Raw genomic sequence first — 16,724 nt, 5'->3', positions numbered from 1 at the left:
ACCAAATCACCAACGAGTGCTCTTCACAGTGTCACGGTCATGAAAGACTGAGAAACTGTCACAGATCGGTGAAGACCAAGGCGGCAGTGATGAGTAAATTAATGCAACGTGGTATCCTGGACGCGGTCCTGGAAGAGGAGAACATGGGAGGAAAATGGGTGAAAACCAAATAAAGTCTGTAGTTTAGTAAATACTATTGTACCAATGTTAATTTCTGAGTTTTGACAGATGTGCCATAGTTTACATAAGTTTTAAACGTTAGCGGAAGCTCGTGGAAGGATATAGGGAATATCTCTGGACCACCTTTGCAATTTTTCTGCTAATCTGAAATTATTATAAAATAAAAAGGTTATTTTTTTTAAAAAGGTATAGGAAAATGTCAGCACTGAAAGCATGTCTGTATTTAAAATTAAGGAAGGGGCTTACAGAAGATTATACACATTTTCACAGCAAGTTGACCAACACCACAGTTTATTTGTAAACATATTATATGTGTCAATAATCAAATTGACAACACTTTATACATTTCACTGTATAATATTAACAGCATACCAGAAAAAAAATCCACGGTGCTCAGTTACAGTTTTGGTATTTTAAAATCTTTAAATACAAACCGTATTTGAAACACTGAACATAAAAAAAGAGAAACACAAATGGCAAAGAAAACTGGAAACAACTAAAAGAAACCAATATTCCCCCCCGCAAAAAACAAATAAAATATCTGATTACACACTTTGAAAGAAAAAAAGGAATCAAGAAAATCAGACGATCATATATTTTTTTAACAACATAAAGTTACATTTCTTTAGACCTATGTGATAGGTGAAATTGTACCATACTAAACTCTATGTCCTTTTTTATATTTCTTTTTCTCTCTTGGTTTCTGAAGTTTGCCAATGGTTTAAGCTACTTTAAGGGCAGAAAAGAGGGGAGGCAGCACAAAGCCAAATGAAACATTTCTGCAAATGTTTACTTTAAACATTTGCAGAAAAACTGGATAAAAATTCTTTCACAAATTTTCTTTGGCAAATAATAAATTCTGTATTTATTACCTTTTTGTTGAATAGGATCAACACATAAGATTTAAGAGATGCATCTTTACATGAGTTAATGTATGAATGAAACAAAGCCAAATTCACAAAGTAAAGGATAAAAGTGGCTTTCACACTTTGCTAATAACAGCTTTAAAAATGCAGATTCTCCATCCTTAAAAGTATGAGAGGTCTTCAGCTGGGAATCGGAATCTTTCCTCATTCACATGAGAAACCGGAGTTGACTACATGTTTTTTCAGTACTTTCCCTAAAATTCATGATCATTTATTAGGTTCTATTTCCTCCTCTGTTAGCTCTCAAAGGAAATACAGCAGCAAATCACTCCCATATTTTAAGTTTTAAATTCACCAACAACTGGGTTCACTACCAACAACTACAAACATTCAATGCTTCATTAGTGTACATGTCACTACCGTAGGCTAAGCTTGTTAATAACAGAAATAAATAAAAGAACAGTTAATCTGAGCAAAGCAAATGAAAATGAGATTAAAGAGCCCTGATCAAATGAAATACTTACAACTTTCAGTTGAAAAACTGTAAAAGTTACATACATACCTAACAGCACTAGGAATGTACAATATCAATTATTGGAAAAATAAATGAGTGATTCACAGTTATAAGAAATTATTTTAATATTAGTATTTTTCCTTTTATACACAAACATTTATAACATACACTTGGTTTCTACCTCATATTAAGACAAAGTAGAATACTAAACATTACTGCATTTACCCAAACACAGCACTGACTGTGCCACAGGTAACCTGCTCCAAAATACTCAATAGGGAGGCGACAGTACTGAATGCATGGTTATGTTAACAGTTTGAAGAAAGACACATACTTCCAGAAGTATGTTAAATAAACAAATGTCAGTTCTATAAATAACAAAAATTATCAGCAAAAATGTTTAGGTTTAACCTTCCCAAATTTTCTAATGCTTTAAATATTTTAGATATATGTTGTTTGACCAGTTAGATTGGTTAGTTTTAAACTAGCAAACCATCATCCTATGAGAAGAGCTAAACTAAACTATATCACACTGCACAAACTTCCCAAGCAAGGTAACTTGAAAAATCTAAAAAGTGATTCCAATTATTCTATTCAACATTTGAGATACTAAAAGAATCAATGACTCAAGAAACATTTTGAAATTACTCAATTTTTCTTTATCATTTCCTCTAAAACTAGTCACATAAACTTAAGATCCGGATTGCTTATGTCCTCACAGGAGGTTTATCACTAAAGTGTTCTGATCAGAAAACACAGCCTTAATGCCTCTAATATGTAATTCTAAGCTGAAATCAAAATCCTTGGTTTGAAAACATCAAATCCAATTCCATAACATTCATGGGTAGAGCTACTAAACAAAAATAAATCAGGGAGAAAACGTGCAGCAGCCACAGCTACAAGAGTGGAAAATAAATTCTATTTTTCCATAAAGACTCTATGAAAATATAAAGCCCAAAATGAGCGACAACTGAAGTCCACATATAAATGTTGTTTAAAAATAGAATGTTTTCCAAAGCTTCTTATGAGATGTCAATGTATAGTCATAGTCTGAGTTAAGACCTTCTAAATCAAGGTTAAGCCATACATAACTATGCTGATTTACATACCTTCAACAATGTTCAACCGATATACATAATTTACAAACATCCACAGCAATTCTTAATGCCCCATCAGATCATCTCTCAATAATGGATGTTTATCGTTTTATCGTTTTGCTACTTTAAATACCAAGAAGCCTTTTCAGAGGAAGAATTCTACCTCTTCCCACGATCCCCTAAAGAGTAGGTAACAAAATATAAAATTAAACAAGATTTATGTTTGATAAACATATAAAATTACCACTGCAATATTCATAGTGACTGCTTATAAACATAACAGTCATCATAAAGCCTATAAAGTATATCCTCAGTTTTATAAAAGAAACGCAGATTGTCTCAAGGTAAAAAATACAGTGCAGACTGCTAAAAAGCTCTTCGTTGCATTAGGAGGTGCAATAATGAGGAAAACTTCAGAAAACATGAACGTGTTCCCCAAACTCTAACTTTAACATCATTTAAGCATGAACTGCACTGCAGCAGCAGGATGCTTTTTAGTGGCTGGCAATATAAAGCTAATGTTAAGAAAGAAAAATGGCAGAAAGTGTGAGCAACAAATGATGTAACCAAATTATTGCAAATGGAGATTAGCGATAAGAAGTGAGGAAGGTGAACGTCCACTCCACTCTGTTAAGATGCCATCTTTAAATATTAAGTTCTTTGCAGGAAGTGGGACTCCCACGTCAGCACAGGATGACTGTGAAAGCAAACTTGGAAAACTGGCCTCAGTGTGAATATCCAGTGTTGAAGCACCTTCCTAAAAGATCAAGAAACAAGAGAAAAAAAATTCTATTCAACATTTTACCAAACCACTTAATGTAGCTAATGAGAAATAGAGACCTTGATTACCTAAGAAATGTTTATGGAATGGCAAAGCACTATAGGAGATGCAAAGTTGTACCTCACAAACCCAAAATAATCAATGATAGGTATTAACATGCAGAAATGACTAATACACTCAGATGATGACAAGTGCTTTGAAATAAACAGAAATAACATGCTATGAGAATATGGGATGAGAAAAAGTTAATTCTTAGACAAAAACCCTCACACAACATTAAGCAACAGAACAATCCATCCTCCCAGGGCTCTCAGATTCACACATTCAGCAGACTTCTCCCCAGAACTCCAGGCTCAAACCTCCACCTATCCAACATCTGTTCTTGGATGTTTCACCATAAATTCCACACTTAGCATGTCCATAAGCAAACTCTCAAATTTTCCCCCACTGGTTCCTCCCCAGTCTTCCCTGCTCAAACTAGTCAAGAAATAGGAAAATCATTCTTTATCCTTCCCTTCCTCATCACAGCCTCAATCCTTCCTCACATTTAATCACCAAGTTCCATCAGTCTCCCTCCAACGTGTATCCCAAATGAGTTTACTTGACTCACTCACCATAGCCACCACCATAGTCTAGGCCAGTGGTCTCCAAAGTGGGGTACTCACTCTAAAGTGGGGTGCAGTACCATGAAAAATTTTTAAATCCTGTATCTACTTATTGCATCCGATAAAATTCCTGGTTTTGTGTATCCTTTATAATATACATAATTTATTATATTATTCCATGTTTAACAGTATATACATGTAATAAACCTTTGTTATGGATATACGCAAATTTGTTTTAAACGAAAAAGGGTGTTCGGCCACCAACATCTCTTACTTGGGCTATTAGAGCAGTCTCCGAACTTGTTTCTGTGCTTGTCTGTTTTTAATCTATTCTCTAAACAGTAACTAATCTTTTAAAAGAGTCAATTAAAAATGATGTCATTCTCTGTTAAAAGTCTATTATAATAGTTTCTCTTTGCACTCAGCATAAAATACATACTCTTTAACATACTCCAGAAAGCTCTCCGTTCTTCTTCAACCTCACCTCTTCCCATCATCCCTCTTTCACGAGGCTTCTGCCACACTGGCCTTCTCGTTTCCTTGCAGGCCAAGAGCCTTCCTGACAACAGGACTTTCGCACCTTCTAACCTCGGCCTGGAATTCTCTTTCCCATCCTTTAGGTTTCAGCTTATGCATCATCTCTACCTATTTAAATTAGGTCTACCTTTGGATTCCATCAGATGTGAAGGAGCTTGGCTCCTTCAAAGCACTTACTGAATTCTGTAATTACTTCACATATTTTGACGTTTACTCGACTATGGTCTCATACAACACTTAAGCTCCATTAGTGTCTTAGACATTATTGTTTCCCCAGCACCTGCCTGGTAAAGGGTCTGGCATAGAGTCGACTCAATCATTTATTGAAAGAATGAATGAAACCAAACTCCAAAATACTGATTTCATAATGTTAGAACAGATATACCAAACAAAAATATTCCGTTCTAAAAGTTTATCTACAAATCAAGTCTGGAGTATCCTTTCTTTCCTTGGGGGGAAGATAAAAGGTCTAGAGCACTGGCATTCACTACCATAACAGACAATCCCCTCTCAGCAATGGAGAATCACTGCAAGTTATTAATGGAAGTGTACTGACCCAAGAACCAGCACCTAGCACGGTGCATGGCCCATGGCAGATGCTTAACACACTTCCGTTTAATGAAGCACCAGCACAGAACAAACAGTCAAAGCTTCCTAAACACCTGGCAAGTGAAATCATGTATAAGTCAGTTAACTTCCTGAATTTCAGCATCTTTGTTTATAAATTAAAATGCATAAATAAGCATGAAATAATGCTTAATTTCATGTCTTACTGCTGTGGAGACTCAGAACAAACATGGAAGTGTTTTGCAAACTATAAAAGCTCTATGCAAATACCATTTGGATTTTTTTGGTTTTTGTTACCTGGAATGAGTGAACAAAGTTAAGGACTTGTAGAGACAGTTTTCTACTGGAATGTAAGAGGTTCTGAAGGCTGAAAAAATGGGGAAAAGTTTAAAACAAATATGACAAGAACTAATATCTCACAAGAGTTTAATTTTAACAATTTAAATGCATTTATATATGTATCTACATCTTGGTTAATTACATACAAATTTTAAAAAAACAATTTCAATCGTTCCCATCAATGAAATTTCTGCTTGTTTTAGTAATACAGAGTAACAGTCCATAAAAAGACCATTTCGAAATAAAACATCATGTATAACCAAAATTGGAAAATTATTGTTAAAAGTTTAAACTACTACCAAATATAAATGTTAAATACAAGAAAACTTCTAAAATAAAAATTTAGGTACATATTTTTCAAATATGTAAATTGGTAACAATTATAGTGGCAATCATTAAAACTATATAGAATTTCTTTATTTTATTCATGCATGTTATTTTATTTTCAGGATAGCTATTAAAATTATTTGTCAGTTAAGTACTTTTAATTTTCTGATATAAGCTACACTGAGCCAATTAAATTAATTATTTATTATCCAACTTCGTTTTCCTAAATAAAGATGTCAAGATCTGTGGATATCATCTCTTCAAGCCACCCACCATGACAATCAGATTCAATGATACTCTTTTCGGCTAAACCAGACAGTCTCAGAACCTTTACAACGCTGACTCTTAGCAGCCATTCCCAATGGATCAGAGTTGGCATATGAGATAAAACCTACATGTCATTTCTGATAATATGTGCTCATTTTAGAAAATGTGGAAACTGAAGAAAATTTAGAAAGTCAGCCATAATTCCACTATAGGAGATAATCACTATTAACATAACTTGAGTGTGTGTATGTTGAGAGAATTTCTATTGATATTTACATATTAAAAAAAACTAGGTTCATACAGTCATATAAGCATGCCCATTTTAACCGTACTCTCACCAAATCTGGGTAACTAAGTAAATATAATTAACCAAGACATGTGTCCAGAAGACTTGCATGTGCCTAATTTCTGAGGTACTGAACTTTAATTTTAAAATACACAGCAAACCCTTAAACTAGCCATTTTTATTCAATCAACAAATAAACACAAGGCAAGTACTATGATCATGTGTGAAATAAGACAAAGTACGATATAGCAACTAATACTGAGAGCTTAAGAAGTCTCATAGATGAAAAGATGACAACAAACATAAACCCTCACCTCTCTCTTCTGCAAAGGCCATGTGTAGCAATTTTTCTGCACACTTTCTGGTTTAATTCAGAACTAAACAGTGGAATTCCAAAGCACAGCTCAAGAGGAACCCAATCTGCCTCTGTTGTGGCAACTACAAAAGGATATATAAAGTTATTAATCATATATATATTTATATATATTATGACCAACCAGGGTTTCTTAACTGAGCTCCAGAGATTTTCATAGATTCTTCCCATCCCCCACTGACATCCACCGAAGGGCTTAGCAGGGGAGAAGACTCAGAGAGGGGATCAGTGGATCTCTGAAACAGGAAAGAATGTTTTTTGAGTATGTACATGCTTCTGGGAAGAAGGCATACAGCTTTCAACAGATGCTCAAAGTGGTCTTTCACCAAAAAAAAAAAAAAAAAAAGGTCGTGCAGGACAGCTACATGATGAGAGAATCAACATAGGAAAAATAAAACATTTTTATTCTCAGGTCATAGTTTTATAATATTTTAACTAACTTTAAATATTATTCTAAATATATAAAATTCTTTCCTAGAAAATACTTATGAAAAAGTCCATTATAATAAGAGCAGACAAACGATATCCAAATGACTTAACAAAAGAGTCAAACCTCAGAAATCAGTCCAAGATTGCAAATAATTTTTAAAGCCTTACCAGAGTTTTGCTTTGTGGCTGAATCTATAGTTGCTTCCTCAATAACCATTTCAAATGACTCTGTACTCCCATTTACATCTGAGCCAGAAGCCAAATCAGGTTCTCCTTATAATTAAAGGGCATACACAATATTAGGATTCTAGTAGTTGGCACAGGTTGTCAATAAGTCAGTCCTAACATAAAAGAAGACTTCAGGCAACAGAAATGACAACGGAAAACAATGAACAGTCTTTAGTCTAAAGCAGTTGTTCTTAAAACGGGGACAATTTTGTCCCCCAAGAAACATTTGGCAACGTTTGAAGACATGGTTTGGTTTCCATGAATAGGGACAGGGATGCTACTGATGTCTAGAGATCCTAAACATCCAACAGTGCACAGGACAGCCCCCCACAACAAGGAATTATCCAGCTCCAAACATAAATAGTACTGAGCTTGTAAAGCCCTGACCTAAAAAAAAAAAGGATTAAAAAGGCAGAACACAAGTTTAGACCTTTTAGAGAATTACTAAAGTCATTTCTATCCCCATGGAAACATGCAGTCTGATTACATCATTCCTTCTCAAAAAAAATTTTTTTGACTCCCTGTATCTTTCAGCATGAAAGATCCTCCAAGACCTTCTAGATCTCACTTATTACTTCTCTACTCTCATCTACTACTGCCCAACAAACTCTTTCTTTTGGCCAAGATGAGCTACTCTATTGCCTGATTCTCTCTGCCTAAAGGTTGCTACCCTCTAAATAAACAACAATCATCTGTGTGTAGCGAACTCCTGACTTTTTAAAATTTAGTTCAAACTTTACCTTCTCTAAGAGGCCTCTCTGATAGCTCACCTGGGCTGGGATATGCCTTCCCTGTCCTACTTTAGCACTTCAAGAAGCAGACCCCCATATCTCAGTCTTTTAACACTACACAGTAGGCTCATTCACTTGCTTGTCTCTCCTTCCAGGCCTTTATTCCCTAGGACTTAGTAACAGAAATATCTCCAACACCTAAGGAGGTATTTTGTAAATGTTTATAGAATGAATGAAATAAAACATGACAGCTACAGTAGACATTCATTGAAATGACTGCCTAACCCACAGCCCTCTTCTCTCAAAATGCTCCTGTGATACCTGGCAGTCAACTGTTTAAAGTTACCCAACTCCTCTGGCCAAAGGTAAATGGACCAGGAGTGGATACTAATTCAATCTACTGGATGGCTAGCAATCAATCATATTTTCTCAGGATTTCAAACTAAGAGGTTCAGTGAATATAGTCAATCAATGATAGAGACTTGAATTAAAAGGTTCCCTAGAGTCGTGGACCAGAGGTGACATCATGGCAACCAAAGCCACATACAAGCCAAAATTATGCCAGAACAGAAACAATCAGTAACTATGAGAAGGTGATTTGAAAATGAATTTTTAAATTAGAAAGAAAAAGGTATCTAAGGAAAATTAGCTGTTGTCAATATGCAGGACAGGCTGGAGGCAGAAAGAAGAGAATGAGGCCAGGAAGGCTAAGCAGGAAATGGTCGCAATAAAACATGTATAAAGTATCAAAACTCAAGACTAGAATGGCAGTTACAGAGAATTAAAGAGAGAGGGAAAGAAATGGATACAAGAGACATTTCTAAAGACTAATTCACAGAACTTGGAAACTAACTGGGTTGAGTGGGAAGGGAGAAGGATGAGATAAAGATATGATCTTTAAGCCCTGCAGAACAAGACCATGGTGCCTTGACAGAAAGAGGAAAGCTGAAAGGGAAAAACCACTCATTCTAGTTTGAAAACAATTTTACAAAGAGACTAAAGTTTTGAAACCATCACCCCATAAAGGAACTTAATTTAAAGCCTATAAACATAAATATGACAGTAAAGGGCTAAAACCCAATAACCATTCTGTATTCTAACCCCAGGTCATCACTTCTTTACTTATGCTCTTAGTATTTTCTCCATTTGAACAACTGACATTTGTCCCAACGATGTCACAGAATATTTTCTCATCTTTCAGTGGAAAAACATTAACTATTAAATAAGTCAACATCCGCACAAAGGTACCCATGCTTTTTAAATATTAAGCTTGTGATAAACTCAGTACCGATTATCTTAATTCAAAGAACCCAGCTAGTGGCTAACCTCTCTCATCAGAAGCATCACTGAGTTTTCTGTTTGCAAGTTGGCTAGAAGCATTCAACATGGTGACATATCCACAAAAATGCTGCAAGTCCACTTTGTTCCTTAACATCTGCAATGCTTTATGAACACCCATATTGACACGCGTAAACTCTAAGAACAAAGAGTTGACATCACATTATAAGTAAATAGTTTTACAACAAAACACCAAAAACTTAAATATATTTTCCTTTTATTAAACAATTCTTAGAACTACTTTTATATTTTATCAAGATTGATTCCAATGAAGAAATCTCTCTGGATAAAAAAGGATGCTGTACACATACAACATATTTACAGACTTCAGAAGGCAACTGATGTAGCAAAACAACTGACCTGCTAAGTAATGAAATAGGGCCAGTCAGTGGCAAATTCTCTAGGCTTCTCTTTGTAGTTCTATTCTGCCTCAAATACTTACTTAGTGGGTTTCTACCAGGAAATGCATTAAATACACATCATATATTTTTTTTAATTTAAGAAAAGTAAAAAGTATTCTTATTGAAACTAAAGCTAACAAAGTACTTGAAATTATATCCCTAATAAATTAAATATCAGCTCATTCTCACAAATATGTGAACTTACAAATGAGAAAGATGCTCAATAACCAAATATGAATATTCCTCTTTTTTAGAATTTGCACAGTAATCTCCAAAGGCAAGAGATTTCTTAATCAGTTCTTGAGATTTTGTGATTTTTAAGATCCTGCTGTCACTATCCTGTATCTTCTGAACAATAAATTTTTCCATAGAATTTATAAAGTATGAGAGAATTAGCTAGCAAAGTTTAGTTGCAGAGAAACACTTATTTCTGAATAGGGGCTATTTTTTGGAAGAGAAAACTCTCTTCTCCAAATTTTGTACACATTTATTCACAACAGCCAAAAGAGAGCACTTAATTTCAAATGTGAGGCTTCTGCAGCCTAGCCATGTGGAAAAGAAAAAATACTTAAAAAATCTTCCTTTTCCCTGCTTTGGGCGAGGAAGGGCAATGGTAACTAACATTTTAGAAGAAAAGTTCTTATATGAATTAAATTAAATTACTTGAACAATTCCCTGCTCTCTAAAATTCCAAGCAATATTCTAAGAAGAAAAATAGATTAGAGAATGAAAGTTTTGCATGGAGCAGGAAACACAAGTGCTATATAAATATACGTAAGTTTTAATCAGAGAGTATTTTTCTTTTGAATATACATACTTTCTTAATATTCAAAAGAGGAAAGGTATTTTTATATTAAACAAAAGGAAGAATGATTTTGCGTTTATAGAAATTCTCCGAGCATCTTTCATCAAATGTATTGTAGCTCACAATTCTAAAAAGAGATAACATTAAACAGGCTTTTCACCCTTGATTCGAACCCACTAAATTTAGCTCAGACTTTGCTATTCACTCAAGTCCTCTCTAATAGGAAAAATAAAATGTAAAAAAATTTTTAATTAATTAGTTAAAAAGTAAATTAGTGCTTTCTCATTTTCTCTACACAGTGACTCTAGATTCGGGGCTTCTAATACTATAGCGCAAACTTAAATCAAAACACATTGACCATTAATAAAAGTATTTTTTTTTTAAATTTGTTTCTGTAAAAAAAAAATGCTGAAACAGGAAATACATGCAAGTTCTCTGTAAACTGTAAGTTAGTATACAAATGTTCATTAGTGTCCATAAAAGCCCCTGAAAAAAAACAGTATGTAACACTGGGGGGAAAAAAAAAATCAACTTTCTAAGCATAAAATCTTCCTATGACTTGTCTTCTTCCCCAACCTCCAAATAAATAGACAATAAAAGGGAACTGAAAGGCCAAACATACAGAAAACCTAGTCTTCCATCTACATAGCTACCTACTTTGTCTCTTCAACTCCAAGACAGACTAGTATTCCTTCTAGGCCTAGGTCCTAAATGAGTCTTATTCTATTAGTTCTTTGTAGGAACAGGCACATGACAGAAAACTACTTTTTGCCAATACTCTTTAAAAGCAGAATAGTTTTAAGACCCTAGAACTTAAAATTTTTAAGAATTTACTTCCTGCTATGTTTCTACCAAATTGTGGACAAGATTAATCATAAAGAAGTCAAATGGATACAACTCAAAATTGAGGTACCTCCTCGTAGTTCTGTCTCATCAAATGGGAAAGGTATGTGGACAGTTTCTCCTATCCCATGCAAACCATGTCCCTAAACACGAAAAAACACAAGTTGAAAGAAAGGTATACGTGAAACCTGTATTTCCAATAGTAGACACTCAAACGATAAACAAGACTGTGCCTCGTGATGGTGTATTCCACATTAACACTCCATCAAAATGCTCTGAACAATTTTCTATTTTTCTCCAGCGAGTAAAGACAATCTGAAGTCTATATTAACCTATTAAGGCAATGTGTCTCAAATTGAGTGTATGGACTAATGAAAAAACAGGTAAATCTGGTGTCAGGCAAGTGAAGCCTTAATGAGATCAAGTGCACTCACACAAGGGTCAGCTGCAGTGCTGAGAGAGCAAAGTGGTGGAGGATCCCCACGATCACCTGGCACACCATGGACTAGGAATATAAATCTCAAAAACCTGCACTGAATGACACATGTTGAAAATTATTTGCTGCAACATCATAATTATATACGATTGGAAACAACCAAAATGCCTGTCAGTAGGGGACTGATTAAATAAATTAATGTATGTATTTTCAATGCAGCTGCAAAAAAGAGCAAGCTCTCTACAAAGTGAAATGGAAAGTTCCAACTGCTAAGTGGAGAAAAAGCATGGGGCATCTCAGAGTGTAACCGCTTGCACATGCATAAAGAAATTCTAGGGGCTTCCCTGGTGGCGCAGTGGTTGAGAGTCCGCCTGCAGATGCAGGGGACGCGGGTTCGTGTCCCGGTCCGGGAAGATCCCACATGCTGCAGAGCGGCTGGGCCCGTGAGCCACGGCCGCTGAGCCTGTGCGTCCAGCGCCTGTGCTCCGCAACCGGAGAGGCCACAACAGTGAGAGGCCCGCGTACCGCAAAAAGAAAAAAGAGAAAGAAATTCTAGAAGGGTACAGCAAAAACTAATGCGGCTGTCTGACCTGGAGGAGAGTTAGGGAGTGGGCACTGGGTAGAGTGTCAGAAGGGCAGTGGTACTTTTCTCTATGCACCTTTTAATCGTGTTTTATTTTTGAATCATGTGAATTTACTATCAAACGTTAAATTGAAAAAAATCTACGAGTCTAACCACGCCAGTCCCACATTACAAATAATAATTTACTTTCATCCATCACACTTCATTAATGTTGTTCATTTAAATTTTGTTAGTCTTTTGTATTTAATTCCTAAATTCACTTTTGCTTTGCAGTTGTGTAAGAATGATAAGCATGAGGAATTTAATTTTATGTTTACATGTATTTTGAATCGTTATAATAGAAAATTTAACACTGGGGGTCTATACATTTTTTCCCTTTAAGAGACCCATACATTATTCAAATTCAAGATACTGTGACATAAAAGAAAAAAATAATTTCAGGAAAAAAATCACATTCATTTATTTGGTCTATATAACAACTTGAATGTATTTCTGACTTCTTGCTTCTATTCCACTGATACATTTATGATTTTAACCCTAGACAAGATGGCTATTATAAAAGCATGGTTTTAATCAAAATCTTAACTTTGTTGTTTTAAGTTCCAGCAAGGTGAATTCTTCCATAAAATTTAATGAAAGAGGCATCCTTTAGCAAAGGCAGAGCTCCTTCCTTAACGAAACCTTAAAACTCCTTGCTCTTCTCCCACCACCACAGCGAACATTGTTTCAGATCTTCCGATGCGCTGAACAAAGGTCTAAAGCATTTTTACATAGATCATCCATTTCAGTCATTTGTCAACAACCGTATAAAGATAAGAACTGTTATCATCTCCAATTTGCAGGTGAAGTCACTGAAGTTCAAGGAGGTTATTTAACTTGCCCAACATTGCCAATAAGTGGTGGAATCAAGATGTGAAGACCCTTCAGTCCATGTCTAACCCACTCTACTGTGTATCTCCCCCCACCCCTACTTCATGTCTGCCCTGGCTGGCTGATGCATCGTCTCACGGTTTCTACTACCATCCATGTACTGATGCTGACACTCAAGTCAATCTCTCCTGTTCAACCTCTCATTTGAATTTCAGAATAATTTCAATTACCTCCTAAATATCTCCACCACCCAAATGTCCCACAGGCCCCAAACACACCACCTCACCTGCCCCCATAAACCGGCTCTGTGTGATATCATCATTCTTCCACTTTCAAAAGCCAAGTACCTCAGGAATCATTCTTCCTCTTCCCACAGCCATCTCAGACATCTGATCAATTCTATTTATTTTATATTTGTAATAATTCTTCCTTTTCATTCTTATTACCACTTCCGTGACCTAGGCTGTCCTCATCTCTTATCTGGTCTCCAACACTGAATCCTAATCCTGTCTTCTCCTACCCAGCCATTCTCAACAGTCTTCAGGCTGATCTTCCAAATCAAAACTGACCATGTTAATCCCCTGCTCAGCACCCTTTACTGGCTGCCATCAATCTAAAGGGGAAAGTCTAAGCACTACAGTGGGACAGTTAAGGTCCACTGCCCTCCAGGGCCTGCCTACTTCTGCAGACTCATCTCTGACCACCATCCCATCATACTTCAGCTCACCCCACAAAATTACGTAACGGCTTACAGGCCCTAGCACATGCTCCCACTTCGTATTCCTATTCATTTATTCAACAAACACTCACTGAGCAACTTCTACGAGTCAGGCACTATTTTTGGGCACCAGGGAAATGGTTATGAAGAAAAAGAAAACAAATCTCTACCCAGAGATTTATTCATGCTGACCCCTCTGCCTGGCCTCGCTCTCCTCTAAATCAGCCTTTTCTATTTAGCCTGGGTCTCATTTTCTCTAAGGAGCTTTCCCTAAGCCTTTGTCCTTGTCCCAAGGCTAGAAGGATACTTCTCTTTAATGCTTGCACTGTATAACTCTCTTCAGCGCTCAGCAAAAAAATGGAAGTGACTGCTTATGCAACTTTTCCCACCAGACTTTAAGTTTCTTGAAGACAGGGACCACATCTTATTTGTATATGCACATTAATTAGTACAGAATATGGCAAGTACAACTGTTAGTTCAATGAACTAATGAAATCTTTACAAAGAGCCTATTACATACCAGAAAGTGTGCTACACACGTCATACACACCTTCTCATTTCATTCTCTCAACAATCCTAAGGCTAAAAATGCTTACCTTGGCATTAGCTGTCACTATTATTTTTTGTTGTTACACAGTAGATATTACCATCTCCATTTTGCAGATGGGAAACTAAGTATAAGAGGAGTATCTCTAAAATGTTACACACCACTTCACACCTGCTGGGGTGGCTATAATAAAAAAAATCAGATAATACCAAGTGCTGGAGGGACTGTAAAATGGTGCAGTTCCTTAAATAGTTAAACAGAGTTACCATATGACTCAGCATTTCCACTCCTAGGGATATACTCAAAAGTAATGACAACATGTTCCCACAAAAACCTGTACATAAATGTTTATAAGTGATTATTATTATTCATAATAGCCAAAAGGTAGAAGCAATCCAAATGTCCATCAACTGATGAACAGATAAACAAAATGCGTTTCGTCGTACAAGGGGATATTATTTGGCCATAAAAAGGAATGCAGTACTCATGCTACATGATGAACCTTGACAACAGGAAAGAAGCCAGTCACAAAAGACTACATATTATATGATTCCATGTATCTGAAATGCCCCAAGCAGGCATTCTAGGGAGACAGCAAATACATTAGTCTTGCTGGGGCAGGGGTGGGGGGTGGGGAAGTGGAATAGGGGAGTGAGAACTAAAGGTCCAGGAAAATGTTGTAAAATTGAGTGTGGTGCTGACTGTAGACATCTGTGAATACTCTAAAACCACTGAATCACAGAATTCAATTGGGGAATATGGTATGTGAACTGCATCGCTATTTTAAGGCTACTATTAAAAAAAAATAGGGCCACACAGGTAGCAAAAGATGAGGCTGAAACTCAAAGTTGGGTCTAACTTCAAAGCCTTTGCTGTTTCCACCACTCCCAAGCTGCTAGACAAAGGCCAGGACTAAAACGCAGATCTCTGTTTCCTTACATTTCAGTTTTACAAATGTCAAATTACAGATGTCTGATTGCGACTCAGCAGAAAGCTAGACAAATTATGACCTTTAAAATAAAAATCCAAAACTGACTGTTTCAAATAAGGTAACTGTACCTGAATCAAAACCGCCGAATGTGTTAGGGCATCGTTCAACATCGTGAGCACATTTGATGTAGGAACCACCCCAGGATCATGACCCCAAGAAGTTATTAGTAATCGATCATAACCCTATGGGAAAGAAATGAATAAAACACAGCATGGCATTTAGAAACAAACAAAAAATAAAATTAAGAAAGTTATCTATAATACTGCTTACCAGTTTCTATCCTCCTTAAAAATGATTTTTTAAAAAACCTCATTCAACATACCTGGAATATATCCGGCAGTTTTCGAAGTCTTGTACCTTTGGACAGCAAAAGGGACGGTGGTCCTTGCCTGGTGATATGGTAAATGTACAGTTTAAACCAGACAGAACTGACTTCTGGGATAGCTGGTCCAATATGCTAAAATCATAAAACAGGTAAGATAAAGTTGTAAATACTTATCTAAAGAGGCCAAATTTCACAAATGACCAAGTATATTCTTAAAGCTAATGCCTCATGTAAGTGTTAACCGCTATTATCCTTATGAAGATAAATTTTAAAGGATCCATTCAAACAGTTTCAAACTTACACTGGAATTGAGAAAGCAGGTCTTATCAATGCAATTAAGAGAATGGACTCTGGAGTAGATGGCCTAAGTCTGAATCTTGGCTTCATCCCCTCAGCCCTATCACCTAAGATTACTTAAGCATTCTTGTGCCTCATTTTGCTCATCTGTAACATGGCAACAAAATACTTATCTCTTAAGGACATTGTTAAAGGTTTAAAATAGTACCTGGAAGCACATAACAAGCTCTACATCAAAGTGTTAGTTATTACAATCATTAATAATTTTTCTCAAAAGGGACTATCTATCCTTCCATCCATCTTACCATTCATCCATTCATTCAGTTCATGGATTCCTACTATGACCAGAGGCTGTGTTAAAGAACAGAAGGAAGTGTGTGTGTGTGTGTGTGTGTGTGTGTGTGTGTGTGTGTTGGGGGGGGCTGCAAATCTACAATCACTCC

General features: G+C 36.0%; 1 protein-coding gene across 1 annotated transcript in view; it reads right to left on the bottom strand.

The window, feature by feature from the left end:
• Nucleotides 1–3,139: 3,139 nt before the first annotated feature.
• The window catches only part of FAM91A1 (family with sequence similarity 91 member A1), a 39,550-nt gene continuing 25,965 nt past the window's right edge, over nucleotides 3,140–16,724 (bottom strand). The window contains exons 18-25 of the mRNA XM_007456045.1: nucleotides 15,982–16,116; nucleotides 15,728–15,841; nucleotides 11,585–11,657; nucleotides 9,454–9,603; nucleotides 7,337–7,441; nucleotides 6,681–6,804; nucleotides 5,445–5,514; nucleotides 3,140–3,414 (exon numbers count right to left, since the gene is read on the bottom strand). Coding sequence (XP_007456107.1) covers nucleotides 3,229–3,414; nucleotides 5,445–5,514; nucleotides 6,681–6,804; nucleotides 7,337–7,441; nucleotides 9,454–9,603; nucleotides 11,585–11,657; nucleotides 15,728–15,841; nucleotides 15,982–16,116 — 957 coding nt within the window. The 3' untranslated portion in view covers nucleotides 3,140–3,228. The remainder of the gene's footprint in view (nucleotides 3,415–5,444; nucleotides 5,515–6,680; nucleotides 6,805–7,336; nucleotides 7,442–9,453; nucleotides 9,604–11,584; nucleotides 11,658–15,727; nucleotides 15,842–15,981; nucleotides 16,117–16,724) is intronic.

This window comes from Lipotes vexillifer, unplaced genomic scaffold (assembly GCF_000442215.2).
Source record: "Lipotes vexillifer unplaced genomic scaffold, Lipotes_vexillifer_v1.1 scaffold84, whole genome shotgun sequence".
In the NCBI taxonomy this organism is placed as follows: Eukaryota; Metazoa; Chordata; class Mammalia; order Artiodactyla; family Lipotidae; genus Lipotes; species Lipotes vexillifer.
This window is presented reverse-complemented; position numbering and strand designations above follow the sequence as displayed.